Below are 26,905 nucleotides of genomic sequence, written 5' to 3'. Positions count from 1 at the left end.
GACTGCCCTAGTCAAATGAAACAGTTTTGTCTTGGACCCCGTTTTCAGTAAAGCGTCTGAAAAACTATAACATAATACATCAAGGAACATTTATTTTTCTTATTCTGTAATGAAATACATACTGTAAGTGCAAATAGTTAGTCCAGGGTCTAATAACTACATTGAGTATAGTTGGACAGTTAATTCAAACAAATGAAATATCATCAGATATTCCTTGTCTTCATGGTAGTCAAACAACGGTACCTAAAACACCAGCTTGTGTATAGTTCCTTATAGTTATACAAAAGCAAAAACCCTACAATTACCACATCTAAAACACATTGTCAAATTATTTTGTGCTTGAAAACACCAAAAGGAAATCATTTTATATATATTGTCATATACTGAGAGAAGCCCCACCAGCAAACTCGAACATGAAGCGGTATTTAACATTGGCAGCAGAGCATTTCTGTAGGCATATCTCTTTTTTTGTGCCAAATCTTAGTTTGTTGTAAGCACAGCAAAAAAATGTAGCATGAAAAACTGCACAAAATATATCAAATATTTACTCAAGGCTTGACGTCATGCACTTAATAACAAGCAACACATAAGAAAAAAAGGCTGGTTCTTTTTGTTGTTCAGAATTGTGTACTTGTCTATCTAGACAGAAGATCTTGAACATGAGTAATTTACTTTGTGTTAACTGTTCTAGACAGTTTTGGGGTCAGGGCTTCTTCAGTGGTTGGTTTTAGAGAACACCTAGATGAAATAGTACTACCCCACAGATAATGACAAGGCTCTCCAACAATGATCAAGCTGTCTGAGCTGGACCTCGCTGTTAGCTAGACTCGTGTCTACTCTTCCTTTCGCTTGGCCCCGGGGATCTTCGCCTGGATCCTGTTGCGACAAAACATGAGGTCAACTCGGATACAGTACTGATTTATGTCAGTGTAGTCATGAACCTTTTCTAGTTTGTATCAAGATTATCATTACAAGCTATTTCTTAGGTGGATGTTCCAGAAACTACCATGTTCATTCTTGAGTAGAAAAGGTCATAACCACTTACTTCCCCACTACGGAGTTCACTTGGGTCCGTATTAGTCCAACATATTGGTCAATCTGTGCCTGAGACAGAAAACAATTTAGATTCAATAAAAAGTTATTTTGTGAGTTAATTACAAAAATGTATTCTAGAGAGTGAGGGTAAATTCTTACCTGGTGTTTCTCATAGACAATGGGCATGCTAAACATGGACACCACGGCTGTAGGGGACGAGCGAGGGAGAGACGGCATGTTAAAGCAGTTTGACCTCGTCACCCCCTGGGAATATACTAAAATATGCACACATTGTGTCCACAGAGCCCCACTCCAGCTCAGAGACTTATCTACACTAGGTAGAAAAATAACACAAATATGAGATACTTTGTCTTCAGTTGTGAATGAAACCTTTGAACAAAGCCCTTCATAAATAACCTTTTGGAATTTCGTCCGATGGATCTTTTTGGGAAGTGAAGCGACTGAACTTTAATCTAAGATTAAAATCAATTGTTTTTGCTAAAAAGGGCAGAAGGGAATAATCCACTTTGATACAGAACTTAATTGATACAGATTGCAGTAAAACTCTGGTTCCATGAAGAACCATATGTTGTGATCTTGTCAGGAGGTCATGTGCTCCACAGCGTGTTGTTCTCTCTGTGTTGGGTTAATCATTTACTGACAATGGGGTACTGTGATGCGTGCTTATTACAGCCCACTGATTATAGTAAAAACTCATACAGACTGGCTTTGTGATCTTGTAGATTGAGAGGTTCCAATATGATGCATTATATTCCATTTTGTTATAAAATGATGTTAGAAGAGATCAAATATGAGCTGTATGTCAGGCTCAACATGGTGGGAAGGCAGTAAAGGGGTGCAGAGCTGAGTAGAACAGTAGCTAGTCATTGGAGGATCCTCACCTAGAATAAGCAGAGTCAGGCCATTGAAGAGAGCGCCCACATAGGTCAGCAGCCACATCAGCACAGCAAACTGCAACACAATGTGAAAACACTTGGCACTGCTTCACCAAACAAGCCCACCCCCACAATTTATGGTATGTTTATTTGATGATTGACAGAAGGTATAAAATACAAAAATAATTAGATATTTTAGGTTTTAACATGTCCATTGATGACATTTGACAGTAGAAATAGTAGTGAGATTACAGACATTAAAAAGTGGAGTGTTGGTAAGGTGTTAGTGTCCATATCATTCTTGTAAAAGCCGAGAGATGAGAGGCTGACCTTCAGTGAGTCGATGAGGTCCTGGACCAGGAAAAGCCTACGGAGCTCCTTCATACAGGTGTTGGCGTAGAGCAAAGCCTTGTCAGCATAATTACCAATCTGATCCTGGGACAGGGAGATCTCCACTTCCAGATAGGATCTGTTTGGGGGAAAAGTACAAGAGACTGTTGGTGTCTAGGCTAAAGTGACTTTGTAAAACTGATTTGTGAATGTAAATGGCAGATTTTTTAATGTGCTGAGAACCTCTTATCATCTTTCACTCACTTGAACGGGTGTCCTTCATCGGTCTTCTGCACAGCCTGAAGCACAGACTTGTAGATCCTGAAGCTGATGCTGGCAGAGAGGGCGGCCAGGGTTAAGTAGGCTCCCACACTGACCACACTGAACTGGGTCAGAGAGAAGAGCAGCAGGAGCACGCTGCCAAACACAGCTCCAGACTGCTTCACGTTCCTCCAGTAGAGCAGGTCAATGGCTGGGGGGAGGACAGAGACAGGAGAGCAGGGTTAGGATCCAGAGTTAGGCCCAGTATTACACAGTGACAGTATGATGACCTAACCGTAAGGTCACCCCAGCATGACACAATATGACCCAACCATCGGTCACTTCAGCATTACAGTGATAGAATGACTTCACAGTGCTCAATTTACAGTGTTCCTGTCTACGCTGTGATATCACTTACAGTGCCGTAATCCCATGTGTCCCAGGCATTTAGGTCAAATAACTGGAATCCCATAGCAGTCAGAAGTCCTCAGAGACCCCTGACGTGTGGGATTTTGCTCTAAACTATATTTTTATTGCGTTTGATTCAGCTGTGGATTCATAAACGTAGGTGTGAATGTGTCTTAAGTGAAAACTTTTCTATCCGGCTTCTTTTCCCCTATATATAGAGTGACCTTTGCCAACGATAATAGCGAGCTGACTACTACTTGTTGAACAAGTGTCACTCAATTTATGTTGCCACACACCGGTGGTGGCACTCTATCTGCCAGTGACGTGTGATTATCAGTAGTAGTGGTCAGCACTCGGCCTGGTCACACACACAAGCGACCTTGCAGTACCCTAACACAACCTGGTTCCCCAGTAGTACAACTGTACTAGCCATTCACAGAGCTGGGTTAATCATTGGCCTGTGGAGCCAGTGGCATAAATAGATCCAGATAGTGTCCAGAGATAACAGCTTAAAGTGACCTGGTCATTCTACAGCTCTACGGCCAGAGGAATTAGAGCACAGTAACAGATGAGGCCCATTTGGGACCATAAGAATGAACAAACTAGGCTACATCATAAGCCACACTAGTAAACACCCAAAGGAGATACAGCCTAGTTAAATGAGGGGATACAGCCTACTTAAATAAGGGGATACAGCCTAGTTAAATGAGGGGATACTGCCTAGTTAAATGAGGGGATACAGCCTAGTTAAATGAGGGGATACAGCCTAGTTAAATGAGGGGATACAGCCTAGTTAAATGAGGGGATACAGCCTAGTTAAATAAGGGGACACAGCCTAGTTAAATGAGGGGATACAGCCTAGTTAAATGAGGGGATACAGCCTAGTTAAATGAGGGGATACAGCCTAGTTAAATGAGGGGATACAGCCTAGTTAAATGAGGGGATACAGCCTAGTTAAATGAGGGGATACAGCCTAGTTAAATGAGGGGATACAGCCTAGTTAAATGAGGGGATACAGCCTAGTTAAATGAGGGGATACAGCCTAGTTAAATGAGGGGATACAGCCTAGTTAAATGAGGGGATACAGCCTAGTTAAATGAGGAGATACAGCCTAGTTAAATAAGGGGATACAGCCTAGTTAAATAAGGGGATACAGCCTAGTTAAATGAGGGGATACAGCCTAGTTAAATGAGGGGATACAGCCTAGTTAAATGAGGAGATACAGCCTAGTTAAATGAGGAGATACAGCCTAGTTAAATAAGGGGATACAGCCTAGTTAAATAAGGGGATACAGCCTAGTTAAATGAGGGGATACAGCCTAGTTAAATAAGGGGATACAGCCTAGTTAAATAAGGGGATACAGTCTAGTTAAATAAGGGGATACAGCCTAGTTAAATGAGGGGATACAGCCTAGTTAAATGAGGGGATACAGCCTAGTTAAATGAGGAGATACAGCCTAGTTAAATGAGGAGATACAGCCTAGTTAAATAAGGGGATACAGCCTAGTTAAATGAGGGGATACAGCCTAGTTAAATGAGGGGATACAGCCTAGTTAAATGAGGGGATACAGCCTAGTTAAATAAGGGGATACAGCCTAGTTAAATAAGGGGATACAGTCTAGTTAAATGAGGGGATACTGCCTAGTTAAATAAGGGGATACAGTCTAGTTAAATGAGGGGATACTGCCTAGTTAAATAAGGGGATACAGCCTAGTTAAATAAGGGGATACAGCCTAGTTAAATAAGGGGATACAGCCTAGTTAAATAAGGGGATACAGCCTAGTTAAATAAGGGGATACAGCCTAGTTAAATGAGGGGATACAGCCTAGTTAAATAAGGGGATACAGCCTAGTTAAATAAGGGGATACAGCCTAGTTAAATAAGGGGATACAGCCTAGTTAAATAAGGGGATACAGCCTAGTTAAATAAGGGGATACAGCCTAGTTAAATAAGGGGATACAGCCTAGTTAAATTAGGGGATACAGCCTAGTTAAATAAGGGGATACAGCCTAGTTAAATAAGGGGATACAGCCTAGTTAAATAAGGGGATACAGCCTAGTTAAATAAGGGGATACAGCCTAGTTAAATAAGGGGATACAGCCTAGTTAAATAAGGGGATACAGCCTAGTTAAATAAGGGGATACAGCCTAGTTAAATAAGGGGATACAGCCTAGTTAAATAAGGGGATACAGCCTAGTTAAATAAGGGGATACAGCCTAGTTAAATTAGGGGATACAGCCTAGTTAAATAAGGGGATACAGCCTAGTTAAATAAGGGGATACAGCCTAGTTAAATAAGGGGATACTGCCTAGTTAAATAAGGGGATACAGCCTAGTTAAATAAGGGGATACAGCCTAGTTAAATGAGGGGATACAGCCTAGTTAAATAAGGGGATACAGCCTAGTTAAATGAGGGGATACAGCCTAGTTAAATAAGGGGATACTGCCTAGTTAAATAAGGGGATACAGCCTAGTTAAATAAGGGGATACAGCCTAGTTAAATGAGGGGATACAGCCTAGTTAAATAAGGGGATACAGCCTAGTTAAATAAGGGGATACAGCCTAGTTAAATAAGGGGATACAGCCTAGTTAAATTAGGGGATACAGCCTAGTTAAATAAGGGGATACAGCCTAGTTAAATAAGGGGATACAGCCTAGTTAAATAAGGGGATACTGCCTAGTTAAATAAGGGGATACAGCCTAGTTAAATAAGGGGATACAGCCTAGTTAAATGAGGGGATACAGCCTAGTTAAATAAGGGGATACAGCCTAGTTAAATGAGGGGATACAGCCTAGTTAAATAAGGGGATACTGCCTAGTTAAATAAGGGGATACAGCCTAGTTAAATAAGGGGATACAGCCTAGTTAAATGAGGGGATACAGCCTAGTTAAATAAGGGGATACAGCCTAGTTAAATAAGGGGATACAGCCTAGTTAAATAAGGGGATACAGCCTAGTTAAATAAGGGGATACAGCCTAGTTAAATGAGGGGATACAGCCTAGTTAAATAAGGGGATACAGCCTAGTTAAATAAGGGGATACTGCCTAGTTAAATAAGGGGATACAGCCTAGTTAAATAAGGGGATACAGCCTAGTTAAATGAGGGGATACAGCCTAGTTAAATAAGGGGATACAGCCTAGTTAAATGAGGGGATACAGCCTAGTTAAATAAGGGGATACAGCCTAGTTAAATGAGGGGATACAGCCTAGTTAAATAAGGGGATACAGCCTAGTTAAATAAGGGGATACTGCCTAGTTAAATAAGGGGATACAGCCTAGTTAAATAAGGGGATACAGCCTAGTTAAATAAGGGGATACAGCCTAGTTAAATAAGGGGATACAGCCTAGTTAAATAAGGGGATACAGCCTAGTTAAATAAGGGGATACAGCCTAGTTAAATAAGGGGATACAGCCTAGTTAAATAAGGGGATACAGCCTAGTTAAATAAGGGGATACAGCCTAGTTAAATAAGGGGATACAGCCTAGTTAAATTAGGGGATACAGCCTAGTTAAATAAGGGGATACAGCCTAGTTAAATAAGGGGATACAGCCTAGTTAAATAAGGGGATACAGTCTAGTTAAATGAGGGGATACTGCCTAGTTAAATGAGGGGATACAGCCTAGTTAAATAAGGGGATACAGCCTAGTTAAATAAGGGGATACAGCCTAGTTAAATAAGGGGATACAGTCTAGTTAAATGAGGGGATACTGCCTAGTTAAATGAGGGGATACAGCCTAGTTAAATAAGGGGATACAGTCTAGTTAAATGAGGGGATACTGCCTAGTTAAATGAGGGGATACAGCCTAGTTAAATAAGGGGATACAGCCTAGTTAAATTAGGGGATACAGCCTAGTTAAATAAGGGGATACAGCCTAGTTAAATAAGGGGATACAGCCTAGTTAAATAAGGGGATACTGCCTAGTTAAATAAGGGGATACAGCCTAGTTAAATAAGGGGATACTGCCTAGTTAAATAAGGGGATACAGCCTAGTTAAATAAGGGGATACAGCCTAGTTAAATAAGGGGATACAGCCTAGTTAAATGAGGGGATACAGCCTAGTTAAATAAGGGGATACTGCCTAGTTAAATAAGGGGATACTGCCTAGTTAAATAAGGGGATACAGCCTAGTTAAATTAGGGGATACAGCCTAGTTAAATAAGGGGATACAGCCTAGTTAAATAAGGGGATACAGCCTAGTTAAATAAGGGGATACTGCCTAGTTAAATAAGGGGATACAGCCTAGTTAAATAAGGGGATACTGCCTAGTTGGTAACCTAAATAAGCTTTCTTTAAATATATACTATTTCATACATCCAATTGAATTATGTCTTAAAAGACTGGTGCCATGTCCTGCTATCTCTGTTTTAGAGCATCCGTTTTCAGCCCCCAACAAAGATGACACAGGTTTATCACCCCTGGATCAGGCCTAGTCAGTGCACCATTCCAGCTCAACTCAGGTGACCCATAAAGCCCTCTCCTATGTTGGCTGTTAACACAGGCTTGTTTCCATGAGAACAGTGGCTGGTTCACCCACATTAGTGAGCTGTCTCCTCCAGTGACTATGGCTCAGTGTAAATCCAGCAGCCAGCTGTTGATGTGACACCTGCAAGCCCTCTGTTTTACGAGGAGAAAAAGTCAGTTCCAGAGAGTTTGTGCTCCTGTTCTAGAGAGGAGTAAAACACTGCTGGGTCCCCTGGGTGTCTTCCTCCCTACGCCCTCCTGCCTACTTGCCCGCATGCACTAATTTTAGCCGTGGAGCTGTGAACAGCACAGAAATGACAGCCATCTTTATTTTCTACCATAGGCATCTATGGATGAAAAAAAGGCGTTCTAAAACAGGGTGCTGAAAGACACTCGTTTTACCTCCTCTCTGTGGGTGACAGGTGCAATGCTAGGCACGTTCTGCCATTTCCCCATAATCATCTGCCCAAGTCAGCAAGTCAGTTGAGCTGCCCTCAATAACCAATACTGACTGACCTCTGTCCTTGTAATCAATAACTCTAATCAATCAGGCTGGATTACCTCTATATATCTGACTGAGTGCCACTCCCTTTAAACCAAGTACCAATAAGTACCAGTAACAATAGTCACTAACCCACTCGCTATGATTTTCCATTTATCTACAGTATTGCTTGTAATGGAGATGCTCAACAACAAAAACACACACACATTCACACACGCACCAAGCAAAGCAGCTGTAAGACAGACAGGCAAGGACAGCAACGCCGGAGAGACTTGACAAACAGCAGCAAATGTGCCTCGTGCCTTGTGATCTGATCTACAGATTGCACAAAGAGAGAAAAGCTTTAGCTAGTGCGGTAGAAGTGTGTACTGACCTGCGGCTCCCATGGCTGAACAGGGAAAGAGGCAGCTGCTTTATCCACAGACAAAAGGAGAGCACTGAAGGGGGACTACCCCCCCTCCTCTCAGCCGGGGAGGGGAGGGGCCACAAGCACGCAGGCTAATCATCCTTGGTCTAGGCAGGAGGACTGGAGGGTGGGCGTTAAGGGGAGCGGTTGCCAGAGAGCTGAGCTGCGATCCAGCACACACACACACTCTCTCTCACACTCTCTCTCTCTCTGTGAGCTCTTTCATACCCTGGTTTTAAAGCACAGCCCCACTGACAAATGACAAAGACTGCCAAGCAAGGACCAAAATAAGGAGACTGTATCCGATTTAAAATGGTGGATGGGTATCTCCTTCCACCAGGCAAGAAGATGGAGTTCTTTCCGATCATTTACTTATTATCTTATCAATAGCCCGCAGCATGTGACTTCATTGGCAGTATAGCATCTTGTGAGTGGGCATCGCAGCAGATCTGCAAGGTCTGTGAAGGTGTTATAGGACTGTATACTGAGGATGAAAGATGCTACCTGAAATATACTGCTCTATTAAAATGCTTCAGCTCTGTGAGGATCTGGTGAGCGCCTGCCTGATGCAGTTACCATAGCTACGGTGCTCCATTTTCTCCCCCTCCACTCAGAGAGAGAGAGAGAGGAGGGGGGAAGCAAGGAAAGAAAGAGATGGAGAGAGGGCGGGCGAGAGTGAAAGCACTTCCTGGAAAACAGAATCAGATTCACTTGATTTGTCTGAATCTGGGGAATGAGGGACACAAACTTTGTCTTCCCCAACACACACCCAGCCACTCCCTTTATAGTTCAACACAAAAGGACAAAGGGCCGTTTAAACATGGAGGCAGGCATTAGTCAAAACAACAGACTGTACGTCATGGTGTGAATGAGTTTCTAAACGTAGCTGATAGAATATGACAAGGTTTAAATCCCACTATAAAAAGGGTAAATGGAGTCTGATGGCTGAATTAGGTTTAAAAATGTCAGATCACGACTCAATTTAGGAATCAAGTCTGGAACAAGCGACAATGTTTTTTTTATTCACTGAAAAAATACCTCCATCCGAGAAATGATCTGCTTATCAACATTTATTTTTAAACAAAACCTAAGCTACTGGTGAACGAGACCGCTTCAAATAATTTGTTAAATGCCCTTTTATTAACCCATTCATGTCCATAACGGATCATTTCCTTTAGTAAATACAATCTCTGAGCTTACTAATGGACAAATCTGAAAAACATAATAATAAATCGGCCAAAGTGTTTGTCTACAATGTGAGTTTTTGATATTGTACTACATGTAGTCTTTGGACACATGGGGTTTTAACACATTTCATGAACCAAGTCCAGTGAATAGATGTTAAAGTGATCAGAATAATATATATATATATTCCACACACACCACTAGAGTACATGCAGTGTAAGCAAATCCAATGCAAGTCAATGGCAAGTGAGGCCTGCTACAGCATTCTCCCTCTTTCTCTCCCACTCTCACAAGCACACCACACATACCACAGACATCAATGCGTGTGAGTGCGTGTGGATTGCTTTAGATATTGTTTTTATATACACTGAGTGTACAAAACATTATGAACACCTGCTCTTTCCATGACCAGGTGAAAGCTACGATCCCTTATTGATGTCACCTGTTAAATCCACTTCAAATCAGGGTAGATGAATGGGAAGAGACAGGTTAAATAAGGATTTTTAAGCCTTGAAACATGGATTGTGTATGTGTGCAATTCAGAGGGTGAATGGGCAAGACAAAATATTTAAGTGCCTTTGAACGGGGTATGGTAGTAGGTGACAGACGCACCGGATGCGTCAAGAACTGCAACGCTGCTGGGTTTTTCACATTTAACAGTATCAAGAATGGTCCACCACCCAAAGCACATCCAGCCAATTTGACACAACTATGGGAAGCATTGGAGTCAACATGGGCCAGCATCCCTGTGGAATATTTTTGACACCTTGTAGAGTCCATGCCCCAATGAAGTGAGGCTGTTCTGAGGACAAAAAAGGGTGCAACTTAATATTAGGAAGGTGTTCCTAATGTTTTGTACACTCAGCGGTCCAGATGTTTAAGATCTGACAGAGAAACAAACTGATAAAATAACTCCATAAACGTGCCGATGTACTCTAAGGGTGTGTGTGAGAGAGAGGGGGGGGAGTGTGTGGATTTTTATATATTGGTCCAGACAATCTATATACCAAACATTATTAAGATCTGAACATGTTTAAGTTCTGAGGAGAGAAAACGTAAAATGCTTAACCCTCCAGTCTCTATGGATTTGCAAATACTGCATGGACTTTAGGGGTGTATGTGTGAGAGAGAGTGTGGATTTCTTTCAATATTGTTTTCATATACCGTACCAGACAAAGGTTTGGACACACCTACTCATTTGTGGGTTTTTCTTCATTTGTACTATTTTCTACAACGTAGAATAATAATGAAGACATCAAAACTATGAAATAACATATGGAATCATGTAGTAACCAAAAAAGTTAGTAGCCAAAGGTTGATGACAACTTTGCACACTCTTGGCATTCACTCAATCAGCTTCATGAGGTAGTCACCTGGAATGCATTTCAATTAACAGGTGTGCCTTGTTTTTTAAATTTAACCTTTATTTAGGCAAGTCAGTTAAGAACAAATTCTTATTTGACAATGACGGCCTATCCCTCCCCTAACCCGGACGGCGCTGGGCCAATTGTGGGCCCTATGGGACTCCCAATCACGGCCGGTTGTGATACAGCCCAGGATCGAACCAGGGTCTGTAGTGATGGCTCTTGTACTGAGATGCAGTGCCTTAGACCGCTGCGCCACTCAGGAGCCCCAACTTTTGTTAAAAGTTAATTTGTGGAATTTCTTTCCTTCTTAATGCGTTTGAGCCAATCAGTTGTGTTTTAACAAGGTAGGGGTGGTATGCAGAAATTATCTTTTTTTATTTATTTATTTTTTTTTAAAACTCTATTTGGTAAAAGACCAAGTCCATATTATGGCAAGAACAGCTCAAATAAGCAAAGAGAAATGACAGTCCATCATTACTTCGAGACCTGAAGGTCAGTCAATACGGAACATTTCAAGAACTTTGAAAGTTTCTTCAAGTGCAGTTGCAAAAACTATCAAGCGCTATGATGAAACTGGCTCTCATGAGGATCGCCACAGGAAAGGAAGACCCAAAGTTACCTCTGCTGCAGAGGATAGGTTCATTAGAGTTAACTGCACCTCAGATCAAGTAACAGACACATCTCAACATCGACTGTTCAGATGAAACTGCGTGAATCAGGTCTTCATGGTCAAATTGCTGCAAAGAAACCCCTAAGAGACTTACTTAGGCCAAGAAACACGAGCAATAGACATCTGTGCTTCGGTCTGATGAGTCCAAATTTGAGATTTTTGGTTCCAACCTCCGTGTCTTTGTGAGACGTAGAGTAGGTGAACGGATGATCTCTGCATGTGTGGTTCCCAACGTGAAGCATGGAGGAGGTGTGATGGTGTGGGGGTGCTTTTCTGGTGATACTGTCAGTGATGTATTTAGAATTCAAGGCACACTTAACCAGAATGACTACCACAGCATTCTGCAGCGATGTACCACTCCATCTGCTTTGCGTTTAGTGGGACAATAATTTGTTTTTCAACAGAACAATGACCCAAAACACACCTCAAAGCTGTGTAAGGGCTATTTGACCAAGGAGAGTGATGGAGTGCTGCATCAGATGACCTGGCCTCCACAATCACCCGACCACAACCAAAATTTGGTTTGGGATGAGTTGGACCACAGAGCGAAGGAAAATCAGCCAACAACTGCTCAGCGTATGTGGGAACTCCTTCAAGACTGTTGGAAAAGCAATCCTCATGAAGGTGGTTAAGAGAATGCCAAGAGGGTGCAAAGCTGCAAAGGGAAAAAAGGGTGGCTACTTTGAATAATCTCAAATATATTTTGATTTGTTTAACACTTTTTTGGTTACTACATGATTCCATATGTGTTATTTCATAGTTCATAGTAAAAATAAAGAAAAGCCTTTGAATGAGTAGGTGTGTATATATATCTCAACAAGTATTTACATAACTTGGTTTGTGGCATGTGTAAAAAAAACAGTAACCCCATGTGTCCAAAGACTAAAATATATAGTATGATACAGAAACAGCTCTAGTTCACAAATCATATATTTGGCATATTTGGGCTTAGAACAGGTCCAATAACAATATTATATGCTTTTAAACAATTTCATTCTGAAATGTATTTCAAAAATACAAAAATGCTAACATCATTTTAAAATCCCAACTTCAATTGACACGTATTATGTCATTATCTATCAATCTTAAAACGTCAATGTGGCCTGTCTAGACATTATGTTGACACCAAATTTCATGCATCAACACCAAACATAAGGTGTTCAGTGGCACATTTTGATATAGTACAAGGACGTGAAGGATAATATGTGGATGGTACTCTGCACAGTGAATCATTAGTAATGGTAGTAGGCCTAGGTTATATCTCACTTAGGTACTGACTTGAGTGTACAGTCATGGGTGAGTCTTGCTGCCAAGCTCTTTGGTCTGTAGAGACCCTGGGGATTATTACTGTCCCTCCAAGCCAGCATGAACACCTGAAGTGGAAAAGGCAGACCAACCAACTCCATCTCCATCTTACACACAATACAGTATAATAAACATGGCTGCCATAGAAAATTACAGCCAGTTGGAAAGGCAGGGAGGAGGAAGGGAAACCATTCTCTCCTCCCATCTCTCTTCCTAACCCAGAGGTGAGACTAATGCACACCATGATGGAGAAAGAGACAGACGGAGGCTGTGCTTTTCTCTCCCAGTAGCTGCAAAGTGCCCTGGCAGCCGATGGATGAGACTGATGTAATCAGGATGGGTGCGCCTTGGTTGCCATGGAGACAGTCTGTCAGTGCTGTCCGGATGCTCCGACAGCCTCGCACACAAAATACTCAAAGACTCTGAAAACAGTTTCCCCGCAGAGCCCTCAGACCGGGAGAGTGATAACAATGACACACCCTTCACATTAACACACATATAAAAACACACACACACACACAGAACAGAGACACACAACACAGATGGCTCACAGCATGTGTGTGTACATTCATCATTACGTCTCACACCTACCTTTGCCCTTTGTCTCACACGGCAGAGAGAGAGAGCGTGATCAGGGCGTGTCTGCTGTCACCCCCCTGGTGAAGGTAAACAGCTCAGCCTGATCACCCAGGCCTCGACTAACACACACCATGGATACCCCCCACAACCATACATGCAACATCCCCCTTTCATACACACACACAAACTACAGCTGCACTAGAAGCATAAATACACATGCTCCTCATACATACATAATTTCACCACTCACAGCCTAGATACACACTCCTAACACACAGACAGAGATACACACAATAAACACAGCAAATGCATCAGTACCCTGGCCTTTCCAGCTGCTCCAGGAGCACTCCTTCTTGGTACCGTCTGCAGTGGACTGCATGCTGATGATCAGTTATCTCCCTGATTTCCCTTTCTTTCAGTTCTCTGTTTTCTTCTAGCTCTTCCTCTTCTTGTGCCACTGACTCACTCAGTCATCCCACAATGGCATGAATGGTTGGAAGGATGAGATGAGATGAGGGAGAGATGCGGAGACGAGAGGGAGGGAGGCAAGGTTTTCAAGGTACTGGTTGGCTCGCAGAGCACACAGACTGATGCTGTGGAACAGTGTTGGCGAGAACAGAAGGAGGAGAGGGAGTGATCGAATTGTAAATACAACACCACAGTTGCTACTGCAGCAAATCATCCATGCAATGATTTAGTGCCTGGGGAGGGGAGGGGAGGGGGGGGGGGGTAGTCTTTTTCTTGAAAGGGGAGGCAAGCACTATTTCACAATAAAAGTTCCCGTGCTGATCCTGATTCTCAAAGCAGACTAGGGCGTTGGGCATGGGGAATTGGCAGTGAAAGAGTTAACCAACATGCCCTTTGATGAAGCTCAGTCGGAAATCGGCATATATCCTATCCCACCCCCAGGCTAGTTTTATCATGATCCATATTGTATATAAGATAATTTACAGATAAAGTGCCAGGTTGAAATGACAATGTAAAAACATCTGACGTCATCTTTTACAGCATAGAGAAAAAAGAATCTCCGCCATGAAAACAGCTCTCCCACAGAGCCCACAGACTGGGAGAGTGATAACAATGACACACCCTGGTCAACCTACCGTTCCACATGTAACACACCTATGAAACACACACAGAACCCAGACTCACAACAGACGGCATGTGTGTACATTCATCATTATAAACAGAGTTTTGTGTTAGGAACTGAGGATTCTATAGGCTACTGCTGGAGTATGGACCTAGCGTTGCCAATGAATCATCTGGCAAATAGTCAACTCCTCTGCCCTTTGTATGATTGGTACAAAGAATGTTTACGTTTGCAGTCAATATCACGCAAATACTGGAGTTATTTTCAATACGTCTCACTAAATATTGAACAGTCTAAGTGATGGTCTTTTCAATAATTCATAACCATCACACTGTAGCCTACAGTACAGCCCTCAATGTTCTTTTAGGTTTACTGCATTCAGGCTGTGGTTCAGCTTGTGCTTTAGGTTTTTCCACCAGGATGCATTATCAGGGCAAATGGCCTGACAAACAGCTATGGACTCACAGTGATGCTTGGAGGCATGTAACGAGCTGTGTGCAACGGACAGTATCATGTCTAAACAGTGTCTGTGGGCTTGGATAGAGAATAAACATATCCTCATGATTTATAATGTTATAAACATTGACCCCCTCTATTTCAGTGACATTGGTACAGTCAGTCTGTGTCCAGACAGCCCTGTCGACGTCCCTGTTACACCTTCTGCTCACTGCAACCTTAAAAAATATATGAGCCTGTGCTGTGTGCTCCCCCCTAGGAAGGTGTTGCCATGGCAACTGCTGTGGAGCTGCACAGGCTGTGGTACATGATGTCTGCTCTGCTTGTCTTCTCTCCAGCATTATAGTCTATGGTGCCCTGCACCACCTAGTGGTGGAGGAATATCAACTGCATCAAATGGGTTGACCTGCTTTTAGGAATTCGAGAACCTTCTGTGTGTGTCTGTTTGTAAACACCAGGAGAGGAGGGGAGCATCGGGCTTTTACTCAAGCACATCCTTAATGTTTCCACTCCTCTTTACTCTCCCCAACGGAAGAAAAGAGCAGCAGTTACAACCACAGGTGGATGTTGAACCGTGACAGCTGAAGAACCATAGAATAACTGAAATGTGATATTTCTATCACTGCATCTAGCCATACATGAAGTGAATCCGCCTAAGCTTAAGTCGATGCTTGTGTTCCAGATTTGACATCACAGGGTTACATAAATCCACCGTTTACAAGAAGGATGAAAAAGAAGCAAACAGAAGAAAGACAAATAATAAGTGCCAACACAAAATGTCCGGCTTAACACACACAAAGAACTCTGTCTCGATGTGGTGCAAATTGGCTGGCGTGATCTCTGGCGTGATCTGTGATGATATGTCTGTCTGAGTTACTTCCTGACATGATGATGGTACTGGGTGTTAGGAGACAGATGGCCTGTTCGGGATTTGGAAGAGAGAGTCAAGGCTGTGTCTAAAAATCCTATATGAGAGTGAGGGATTAGTTATGATACCTTCAATGACGCAGAATAGAGAGAGGCTCATCCTTTGTTGATTATCATCGTAAAAATGCTGTTCTCAGACATGTTTTGTAACTGCAGCCAACCACCAGAGGGAAGCAGATCTTGAAATCATGCAGCAGCTCATAATCCACGATGCTCACACCCACCACGGAATCTGCCGTCTCACAGCAACACTTTCATTTCCTGACCTTGTCAACAAAGGCACTATAACAACACACCATGACCCTCCGTGTTATCTCTTCTGGTGCGTCACACACTCAGGGCAGTAAAAACAGTACGTGAACAACCTGCTTGCTGTATGAGAGGGATTCCATAGTCATACCAACAGCCTGGTTAAAAACGTGCAGTTACTGGTGTTAAAACACAGCAACCGAACAGCCACTGGATCCTCCACTGACACACAAATGCACCAACAGATACCATACTACCTGTTCCATAAGCTGGTTGAGCAATTTCTGTAGTGTTGTGATGATATAATGCAGATGCAACACAACTGCAACAAGGAAAGATAAGTTATGAAGACAACATGGCTTCAAGGAGGGATAATAGTGTGACTACAGTAGGTAGGTTTATCACTACAGATTGTATGTTGAAATGCAGGGTTCATCATGGGCAGCACGATTCCAGAAATAACATACAAATTATGAATCAACAGACGAGTTAATGAATTACAAGGCTTACTTTTCTGTTTGTCAAAGCCCTCCATAAAGACAGGCGCAGCAGGTGTAGCCAGGTCTCCTTTCCCCTCAGTGACGTGCTTGTCGTCCAGGAGGGGCTTTTCGGACCTCACCTCCGGGGGCACGGTGGCCATGGGGGGCTTGGGCTTAGTTGGGCGATCCTCCTCCATCTTCATGGGGCTCTTGCTCTTTTCATTGGATGATTTAATGGTGGAGCTCGTCACAGGCTCTGCTGGGACCAGTTCTGGGGCAGAGCGGGCGGGGGACGCGGCGGTGAGGATCAGAGGTGAAGGGGTGTTGACCCCCTGTTTGGGGCCGGACCCCTCTCTCTTGGGGCTCTCCTCATTGGCAGACTCAATGAAGAGCTCACTGTCCAGCTCAGCCTCCCTCTCCTCCCTCAGGATGCTGTAGGATGTGGGTCCCTTGGCACTGGGGGGGTTGTCGAAGGGGTTGCCAGCCTGGCTGAAACCTCCCTTGCTGCTGGGAGACTGCTCAAAAGGGTTGTTACTGGACTTGGTGCTGGGGGGGCTCCTCAGGGGGGGCTCCTCAGAGACCAGCTCTATCTCAGAGTCCCCAGACTCTGCACTGCTGACGTCCTGCTCACTGGCCTTGGTGGATCCCGGGGTCGGCTTGCTGCTGGGGACAGACGTGAACAGGTCTTGGGAAGGGGATTCTTTTTCTGCAGAGATAGAGAAAAAAAACGAAAGAGAGCCGAATTATAGTACTAATATGAGACATTGAATGCATCATTAACATGTTTTTATGTCCTTTTATGATTAAACATAGCCTGTGTGTTTATGTACGCTGATGATTCAACCACAGCTAGTGAAATCACTGCAACCCTAAACAAAGCTTGCATTCCGTTTTGAAATGTGTGGATAGTCAAAAACTAAAAGCATTGTATTTGGTACAAACCATTCCCTAAATGCAAGACCTCAGCTGAATCTGGTAATGAATGATGTCGCTCTTGAGCAAGTTGAGGAGACTAAACTTCTTGGTGTCACCTTAGACTGTAAATTGTCAAGGCATATTGATTAAATTGTTGTAAAGATGAGAGGGCTGTCTGTGACCAAACAAGTCTTAGACCAAACAAGTCCTGCAGGCTTTAGTTTGATCTAATTTTGACTATTGCAAGGTGATATGGTCAAGGGCTGCAAAGAAGGACCTAGAAAAGCTGCAACTGGCCCAGAACACAGTAGCACATTTTTCCCTTCAATATACACAGAGGTTTAATCTCAAGAGTCCTGGCCCAAAGTAGAGGAGATACTGACTGCATCAATTCTTGTTTTTGTGAGAAATATTAGTGTTCAAATTTCTAAACTGTCTGTATAATCAACTTACATATAACTCTGACAGACATACTTACCCCACCAGACATGCCACCAGAGGTCTTTTCACAGTCCCCAAATCCAGAATGAATTCAAGGCAATGCAGAGTATTAATAAAGCCATGATCTCAAATTACTCAAGCAAACAGCAAAAGTTGCTTAAAAACATAAAGTCTCTACCCTATCTCACCTAAATAACATGTTGCCAAAGCGGCACTGCCTATGCGTCTCCGTGTGCCATCGTCTAAGTGTTGCTTTTGTCTGTCCCCCACCAGACACGCTCATGATGCGCAGGTTAAAATATCAAAACCAACTGTGAACCAACTATATTCATTTGCGGACAGGTCGAAACACACATGAAACATTCATGGACATTTAGCTAGCTTACTGTTGCTAGCTAATTTGTCCAGGAAAATAAACATTGGTTCGTAACACACATGGGTACAGTTGAAGTCAGAAGTTTACATACACCTTAGCCAAATACATTTAAACTCAGTTTTTCACAATTCCTGACATTTTCTCCTAGTAAATATTCCATGTCTTAGGTCAGTTAGGATCACCACTTTATTTTAAGAATGTGAAATGTCAGAATAATAGTAGAGGGAATGATTTATTTCAGCTTTTATTTCTTTCATCACATTCCCAGTGGGTCAGAAGTTTACATACACTCAATTAGTATTTGGAAGCATTGCCTTTAAATTGTTTAACTTGGGTCAAACGTTTCGGGTAGCCTTCCACAAGCTTCCCACAATAAGTTGGATGAATTTTGGCCCATTCCTCCTGACAGAGCTGGTGTAACTGAGTCAGGTTTGTAGGCCTCCTTGCTCACAAACACTTTTTCAGTTCTACCCACACATTTTCTATAGGATTGGGGTCAGGGTTTTGTGATGGCCACTCCAATACCTTGACTTTCTTGTCCTTAAGCCATTTTGCCACAACTTTGGAAGTATGCTTGGGGTCATTGTCCATTTGGAAGACCCATTTGCAACCAAGCTTTAACTTCCTGACTGATGTCTTGAGATGTTGCTTCAATATATCCACGTAATTTTCCTCCCTCATGACGCCATCTATTTTGTGAAGTGCACCAGTCCCTCCTGCAGCAAAGCACCCCCACACCATGATGCTGCCACCCCTGTGCTTCACGGTTGGGATGGTATTCTTCGGCATACAAGCCTCCCCCTTTTCCTTCAAACATAACGATAGTCATTATGGCCAAACAGTTATATTTTTGTTTCATCAGACCAGAGGACATTTCTCCAAAAAAGTATGATCTTTGTCTCCATGTGCAGTTGCAAACCGTAGTCTGGCTTTTTTTATGATGGGTTTGGAGCAGTGGCTTCTTCCTTGCTGAGCGGCCTTTCAGGTTATGTTGATATAGGACTTGTTTAACTGTGGATATAGATACTTTTGTAGCTGTTTCCTCCAGCATCTTCACAAGGTCCTTTGCTGCTGTTTTGGGATTGATTTGCACTTTTCGCAACAAAGTATGTTCATCTCTAGGAGACAGAATGCGTCTCCTTCCTGAGCGGTATGACGGCTGCGTGGTCCCATGGTGTTTATACTTGCGTACTATAGTTTGTACAGATGAACGTGGCACCTTCAGGAGTTTGGAAATTGCTCCCAGGGATGAACCAGACTTTTTTTTCTGAGGTCTTGGCTGATTTCTTTTGATTTTCCCATGATGTCAAGCAAAGAGGCACTGAGTTTGAAGGTAGGCCTTGAAATACATCCACAGGTACACCTCCAATTGACTCAAATGATGTCAATTAGCCTATCAGAAGCTTCTAGAGCCATGACATCATTTTCTGAAATTTTTCCAGGCTATTTAAAGGCACAGTCAACTTAGTGTATGTAAACCTCTGACCCACTGGAATTGTGATACAGTGAATTATAAGTGAAATAATCTGTCTGTAAACAATTGTTGGAAAAATGACTTGTGTCATGCACAAAGTAGATGTCCTAACCGACTTGCCAAAACTATAGTTTGTTAACAAGACATTTGTGGAGTGTTTGAAAAACTAGTTTTAATGACTCCAACCTAAGTGTATGTAAACTTCCGACTTCAACTGTATATGCTCCTAAAAAAACAACCAGGCGATGGGAGAGGCTGGACTTGCAGTGCGTCAAGCATATAAAATAAAACCAAGTTATATTTCAGCCCCTGGCAACGAAGACACCCATTGACCTGCGCGAGCAGTTTAGATGAGATGATTGAATAACATGCGCGTGTACATTTACTATGCAACGCAAACGGTGTTGTCAGCATGTTTGGCATATGTATATGTACTGATGTGTTGGTAGCTGTCAGCAATGTGTGCAGCTGTCAATCTAACTTTTCGGGGTTCTTATTTTAAACGTATGTAGTTCAGTCCTTGAGCTGTTCTTGTCTATTGAGGTTCTGTATTATGTCATGTTTTATGTGGACACCAGGAAAAGTAGCTGCTGCTTCAGAAAGAGCTAATGGGGATCTGAATAAGATACAAAGAAAATACTTACATCTAAATGTGTTTTTTTTACCCACTTGAAATACTGTACATAAATTGTCATTAAACCATAGTCCAAGACCAAGACCATGGTTATGGTGAACTCTAACTTACAAGGACACAGTGGGAGTGCGTGGGCGATAGGTACCTGTTGGGGATGCATTGGGGGATGAGTCGGGGCTGTCGTCCTCTGGCTCAGAGAGCGTAACCGTGGGGACGCCCTGCAAGCCCAGGCTGAGGATGTTGTCAGACACGTTTGCCTGTGGGAGGATGGGTTTGGGGGCAGCAGGTGGGTGGGACTCGGTCAGGATGATCTTCACAGGGCTAGCGGTCTGAGGGGTGCCCAGGTTGCGGTAGGAGCGGTAGTCAGACAGCTCCTCATCCTCAGAAGGCTCCTCAACGTAAGGGAAGGAGTGGGAGTCCAGCGCCGGTCCCAGGTTCTCCTCCTCTTCCTCCTCGTGTCCTGCAGGGCTCTTATCCATGTAGTCTCCCAGGGAGTCCAGGCCAGACAGCCCGGTGTCCACCAGACTATGCAGGGGTGCTGGTTGTGGACAGCTCAGGTTGTGGACGTCATCACCATGGCTGATATCCATGTAGTTGTAGGCCTCCGTCTTCAACTCAGAGCTACCCAGCAGGGACTTGGGCATCACATCAACCAGGTCAGTGGTCATCTTGGTGTGGGGGGAATCAAAGATGCCGTAGGAGTCGAAGGTGTCCTGGGAGGAGTGGTCAGAGGAACGCTTCAGGTCATCAGACAGGTAAGAGGCATCCTGGCCTGAGGGGTAGCTCTGATTGGACAGGAGTGAGGTGTACAGTTCACCATCATCACTCATGGGCTTCCTGAAAAGGTCAGACATGGCATCACCTAGAAGCAGAAAAAGAGAAGATGGACATTGGATTTAAATCACAGACCTTAGAGACAATTGGATTAGGCAAACTTAAAAGTATAGAAAAGTGGATAGATGAAATAGGCAGAAGATAGCGTCACAGGCAATAACAGGCATAACAGGCATAACATGTCATTGATAATTCTGTCAACAGTGAACTGGTGCAAATATGAAACTGCTGCGTCAGAGGTGAAATTATTAAAAACAAGTTCTACAATCAACTGTTGAACAGTTCCAATAAACTGTTAAATTGGCAATAACAAGATTGTTACATTTGTGTACGCCAGGCTTGATAGTGGAGACGTGTGGGATTGTGGGGAGAGTATGGGAATCAGTTGGGAGATGGCGGTGCAGATCAGTGATGCAGCACTAACAGAGGGCACTTGTGCCCTGAGCGGGACAAAGGCGGATTGTTCAAACCCCAAAACTCATCCTGCCAGCTCTTAATCCTCAGACAGTGAGGTGCGGGGGAAGGGCTCTGTATTCATTCACATCTCTCGTTTGTATTCGTAAATCTCCTCTGACAAGATGGCCGATTGTGTCACTGAGGCACACACACACACACACTACTGTACCCTGTCCTTTTCTGTGTGACTTGCCACCTAGAGTAAAGCATGTCCAGTACGGCATGTAATTTTAATTTATTTATTTCACCTTTATTTAACCAGGTAGGCAAGTTGAGAACAAGTTCTCATTTACAATTGCGACCTGGCCAAGATAAAGCAAAGCAGTTCGACAGATACAACGACACAGAGTTACACATGGAGTAAAACAAACATACAGTCAATAATACAGTATAAACAAGTCTATATACGATGTGAGCAAATGAGGTGAGAAGGGAGGTAAAGGCAAAAAAAAAGGCCATGGTGGCAAAGTAAATACAATATAGCAAGTAAAACAATGGAATGGTAGATTTGCAATGGAAGAATGTGCAAAGTAGAAATAAAAATAATGGGGTGCAAAGGAGCAAAATAAATAAATAAATTAAATACAGTAGGGAAAGAGGTAGTTGTTTGGGCTAAATTATAGGTGGCCTATGTACAGGTGCAGTAATATGTGAGCTGCTCTGACAGTTGGTGCTTAAAGCTAGTGAGGGAGATAAGTGTTTCCAGTTTCAGAGATTTTTGTAGTTCGTTCCAGTCATTGGCAGCAGAGAACTGGAAGGAGAGGCGGCCAAAGAAATAATTGGTTTTGGGGGTGACTAGAGAGATATACCTGCTGGAGCGTGTGCTACAGGTGGGAGATGCTATGGTGACCAGCGAGCTGAGATAAGGGGGGACTTTACCTAGTAGGGTCTTGTAGATGACATGGAGCCAGTGGGTTTGGCGACGAGTATGAAGCGAGGGCCAGCCAACGAGAGCGTACAGGTCGCAATGGTGGGTAGTATATGGGGCTTTGGTGACAAAACGGATTGCACTGTGATAGACTGCATCCAATTTGTTGAGTAGGGTATTGGAGGCTATTTTGTAAATGACATCGCCAAAGTCGAGGATTGGTAGGATGGTCAGTTTTACAAGGGTATGTTTGGCAGCATGAGTGAAGGATGCTTTGTTGCGAAATAGGAAGCCAATTCTAGATTTAACTTTGGATTGGAGATGTTTGATATGGGTCTGGAAGGAGAGTTTACAGTCTAACCAGACACCTAAGTATTTGTAGTTGTCCACGTATTCTAAGTCAGAGCCGTCCAGAGTAGTGATGTTGGACAGGCGGGTAGGTGCAGGTAGAGATCGGTTGAAGAGCCTGCATTTAGTTTTACTTGTATTTAAGAGCAATTTGAGGCCACGGAAGGAGAGTTGTATGGCATTGAAGCTTGCCTTGAGGGTTGTTAACACAGTGTCCAAAGAAGGGCCAGAAGTATACAGAATGGTGTCGTCTGCGTAGAGGTGGATCAGAGACTCACCAGCAGCAAGAGCGACCTCATTGATGTATACAGAGAAGAGAGTCGGTCCAAGAATTGAACCCTGTGGCACCCCCATAGAGACTGCCAGAGGTCCGGACAGCAGACCCTCCGATTTGACACACTGAACTCTATCAGAGAAGTAGTTGGTGAACCAGGCGAGGCAATCATTTGAGAAACCAAGGCTGTCGAGTCTGCTGATGAGGATGTGGTGATTGACAGAGTCGAAAGCCTTGGCCAGATCAATGAATACGGCTGCACAGTAATGTTTCTTATCGATGGCGGTTAAGATATCGTTTAGGACCTTGAGCGTGGCTGAGGTGCACCCATGACCAGCTCTGAAACCAGATTGCATAGCAGAGAAGGTATGGTGAGATTCGAAATGGTCGGTAATCTGTTTGTTGACTTGGCTTTCGAAGACCTTAGAAAGGCATGGTAGGATAGATATAGGTCTGTAGCAGTTTGGGTCAAGAGTGTCCCCCCCCTTTGAAGAGGGGGATGACCGCAGCTGCTTTCCAATCTTTGGGAATCTCAGACGACACGAAAGAGAGGTTGAACAGGCTAGTAATAGGGGTGGCAACAATTTCGGCAGATAATTTTTAGAAAGAAAGGGTCCAGATTGTAGATTTGTAGGGGTCCAGATTTTGCAGCTCTTTCAGAACATCAGCTGAATGGATTTGGGAGAAGGAGAAATGGGGAAGGCTTGGGCGAGTTGCTGTGGGGGGTGCAGTGCTGTTGACCGGGGTAGGAGTAGCCAGGTGGAAAGCATGGCAGCCGTAGAAAAATGCTTATTGAAATTCTAAATTATGGTGGATTTATCAGTGGTGACAGTGTTTCCTATCTTCAGTGCAGTGGGCAGCTGGGAGGAGGTGTTCTTATTCTCCATGGACTTTACAGTGTCCCAGAACTTTTTTGAGTTAGTGTTGCAGGAAGCAAATTTATGCTTGAAAAAGCTAGCCTTGGCTTTTCTAACTGCCTGTGTATAATGGTTTCTAGCTTCCCTGAACAGCTGCATATCACGGGGGCTGTTCGATGCTAATGCAGAACGCCATAGGATGTTTTTGTGTTGGTTAAGGGCAGTCAGGTCTGGGGAGAACCAAGGGCTATATCTGTTCCTGGTTCTAAATTTCTTGAATGGGGCATGTTTATTTAAGATGGTTAGGAAGGCATTTAAAAAAAATATCCAGGCATCCTCTACTGACGGGATGAGATCAATATCCTTCCAGGATACCCCGGCCAGGTCGATTAGAAAGGCCTGCTCGCTGAAGTGTTTCAGGGAGCGTTTTACAGTGATGAGTGGAGGTCGTTTGACCGCTGACCCATTACGGATGCAGGCAATGAGGCAGTGATCGCTGAGATCTTGGTTGAAGACAGCAGAGGTGTATTTAGAGGGCAAGTTGGTTAGGATGATATCTATGAGGGTGCCCGTGTTTAAGGCTTTGGGGAGGTACCTGGTAGGTTCATTGATAATTTGTGTGAGATTGAGGGCATCAAGTTTAGATTGTAGGATGGCTGGGGTGTTAAGCATGTTCCAGTTTAGGTCGCCTAGCAGCACGAGCTCTGAAGATAGATGTAGGCTACCACAGCATGAGAGCATTGCAAAGGTACCCCAACAATACGGTGCAATTTCACATTAATTGAATTTACGCTTTGACTCAGTTTTTTCACTTTAAAATGTATGCCAAACAAAAAACATTAATTTCGAGTTTAACAAACCATACAATTATGCACAATGACGACTTAACAATTTCCACTGAAAAATGTACAAAAACTAATTTAGTGGAAGAACTGTACAGATGCAAATTTTGGTAACGGAATTAAGGTAAAATCTCCCTCAGGTTTTTATGCAACTACATTTCCCAAAAACTCTTAAATATCTGCTCCGTTTTAAGATTCAAAGATGTGCGCAGAAAGACTGGGGTGTAAGCTATGACATGGCACCTTGAGTTTGTAAAAAATGTACACCTGGTAACGGAATTATGGTAACGGAATTACATCATGGGTCCCTGATCTGAACTACACAGAAATGAATAATTATGGATATGAATGTCATTCTCATCATGTTTCACAAGTTTGGACATCACAGTGTAGCAGAGCACAGTGCAGTGCAATACACTACAGCGCAGCACAGCTGAGCAGAGTAGAGTTCAGAACAGTACAACATACAGTTGAAGTCAGACGTTTACATACACCGTAGCCAAATACATTTCACAATTCCTGAAAATGTAAAGTAAAAGTAAAAAGTAAAAGTAAAAATTCCCAGTCTTAGGTCAGAGTTAGGATCACCACTTTATTTTAAGAATGTGAAATGTCAGAATAATAGTAGAACGATTTATTTCAGATTTGATTTCTTTCATCACATTCCCAGTGGGTCAGAAGTTTACATACACTCAATTAGTATTTGGTAGCATTGGCTTTAAATTGAGTAACTTGGGTCAAACATTTAGGGTAGCCTTCCACAAGCTTCCCACAATAAGTTGGGTGAATTTTGGCCCATTCCTCCTGACAGAGCTGGTGTAACTGAGTCAGGTTTGTAGGCCTCCTTGCTTGCACACGCTTTTTCAGTTCTGCTCACAAATTATTTATGGGGTTGAGGTCAGGTCTTCGTGATGGCCACTCCAATACCTTGACTTTGCTGTCCTTAAGCCATTTTGCAACAACTTTGGAAGTATGCTTGGGGTTATTGTCCATTTGGAAGACCCATTTGTGACCAAGCTTTAACTTCCTGACTGATGTCTTGAGATGTTGCTTCAATATATCCACATAATTTTCCTCCCTCATGATGCCATCTATTCTGTGAAGTGCACCAGTCCCTCCTGCAGTAAAGCACCCACCACAACATGATGCTGCCACCCCCGTGCTTCACAGTTGGTATGGTGTTCTTTGACTTGCAAGCCTCCCCCTTTTTCTTCCAAACATAACGATGGTAATTATTTTTTATTTTATCTTTATTTAACTAGGCAAGTCAGTTAAGAACAAATTCTTATTTTCAATGACGGCCTAGGAACAGTGGGTTAACTTCCTTGTTCAGGGGCAGAACGACAGATTTGAACCTTGTCAGCTCGGGGATTCAAACTTGCAACCTTTCGGTTACTAGTCCAAAGCTCTAACCACTAGGCTACCTGCCGCCCAATTATGGCCAAACAGTTCTATTTTTGTTTCATCAGACCAGAGGACATTTCTCAAAAAGTACGATGTTTGTCTCCATGTGCAGTTGCAAACCGTAGTCTGGCTTTTTTATGGCGGTTTTGGAGCAGTGGCTTCTTTCTTGCTGAGCGGCCTTTCAGGTTTCGTTGACATAGGACTCGTTTTACTGTACTGTAGATATAGATAATTTTGTACCTGATTGGTGGAGTGCTGCAGAGATGGTTGTCCTTCTGGAAGATTCTCCCATCTCCACAGAGGAACTCTGGAGCTCTGTCAGAGTGACCACTGGGTTCTTGGTCACCTCCCTGACCAAGGGCCCTTCTCCCCCAATTGCTGTTTGGCCGGGAGGCCAGCTCTAGGAAGAGTCTTGGTGGTTCCAAACTTCTTCAATTTAAGAATGATGGAGGCCACTGTGTTCTTGGGGACCTTCAATGCTGCAGGCATTTTTTGGTACCCTTCCCCAGATTTGTGCCTCAACACAATCCTGTCTCTGAGAATTCCTTCGCCCTTATGGCTAAGTTTTTCCTCTGA

General features: G+C 43.3%; 1 protein-coding gene across 3 annotated transcripts in view; it reads right to left on the bottom strand.

Annotated features, from left to right (window-relative positions):
• Positions 1-75: 75 nt before the first annotated feature.
• Positions 76-26,905, bottom strand: part of LOC110497848 (reticulon-1-A) — a 49,624-nt gene continuing 22,794 nt past the window's right edge. Inside the window, exons 2-9 of one of the 3 annotated variants that reach the window (XM_021574279.2) lie at positions 20,592-21,308; positions 16,638-17,312; positions 2,526-2,733; positions 2,262-2,400; positions 1,938-2,007; positions 1,195-1,241; positions 1,046-1,104; positions 76-876 (exon numbers count right to left, since the gene is read on the bottom strand). In XM_021574279.2, the coding sequence (XP_021429954.2) occupies positions 834-876; positions 1,046-1,104; positions 1,195-1,241; positions 1,938-2,007; positions 2,262-2,400; positions 2,526-2,733; positions 16,638-17,312; positions 20,592-21,308 (1,958 nt within the window). In that variant the 3' untranslated portion in view covers positions 76-833. Of the gene's footprint in view, positions 877-1,045; positions 1,105-1,194; positions 1,242-1,937; positions 2,008-2,261; positions 2,401-2,525; positions 2,734-8,266; positions 8,402-13,723; positions 14,091-16,637; positions 17,313-20,591; positions 21,309-26,905 lie in introns of those variants that run through there. The other 2 variants (XM_021574280.2, XM_021574281.2) reach the window with 2 other exon arrangements.

The sequence above is a fragment of the Oncorhynchus mykiss genome, chromosome 19 (assembly GCF_013265735.2).
Source record: "Oncorhynchus mykiss isolate Arlee chromosome 19, USDA_OmykA_1.1, whole genome shotgun sequence".
Classification (NCBI taxonomy): domain Eukaryota; kingdom Metazoa; phylum Chordata; class Actinopteri; order Salmoniformes; family Salmonidae; genus Oncorhynchus; species Oncorhynchus mykiss.
This window is presented reverse-complemented; position numbering and strand designations above follow the sequence as displayed.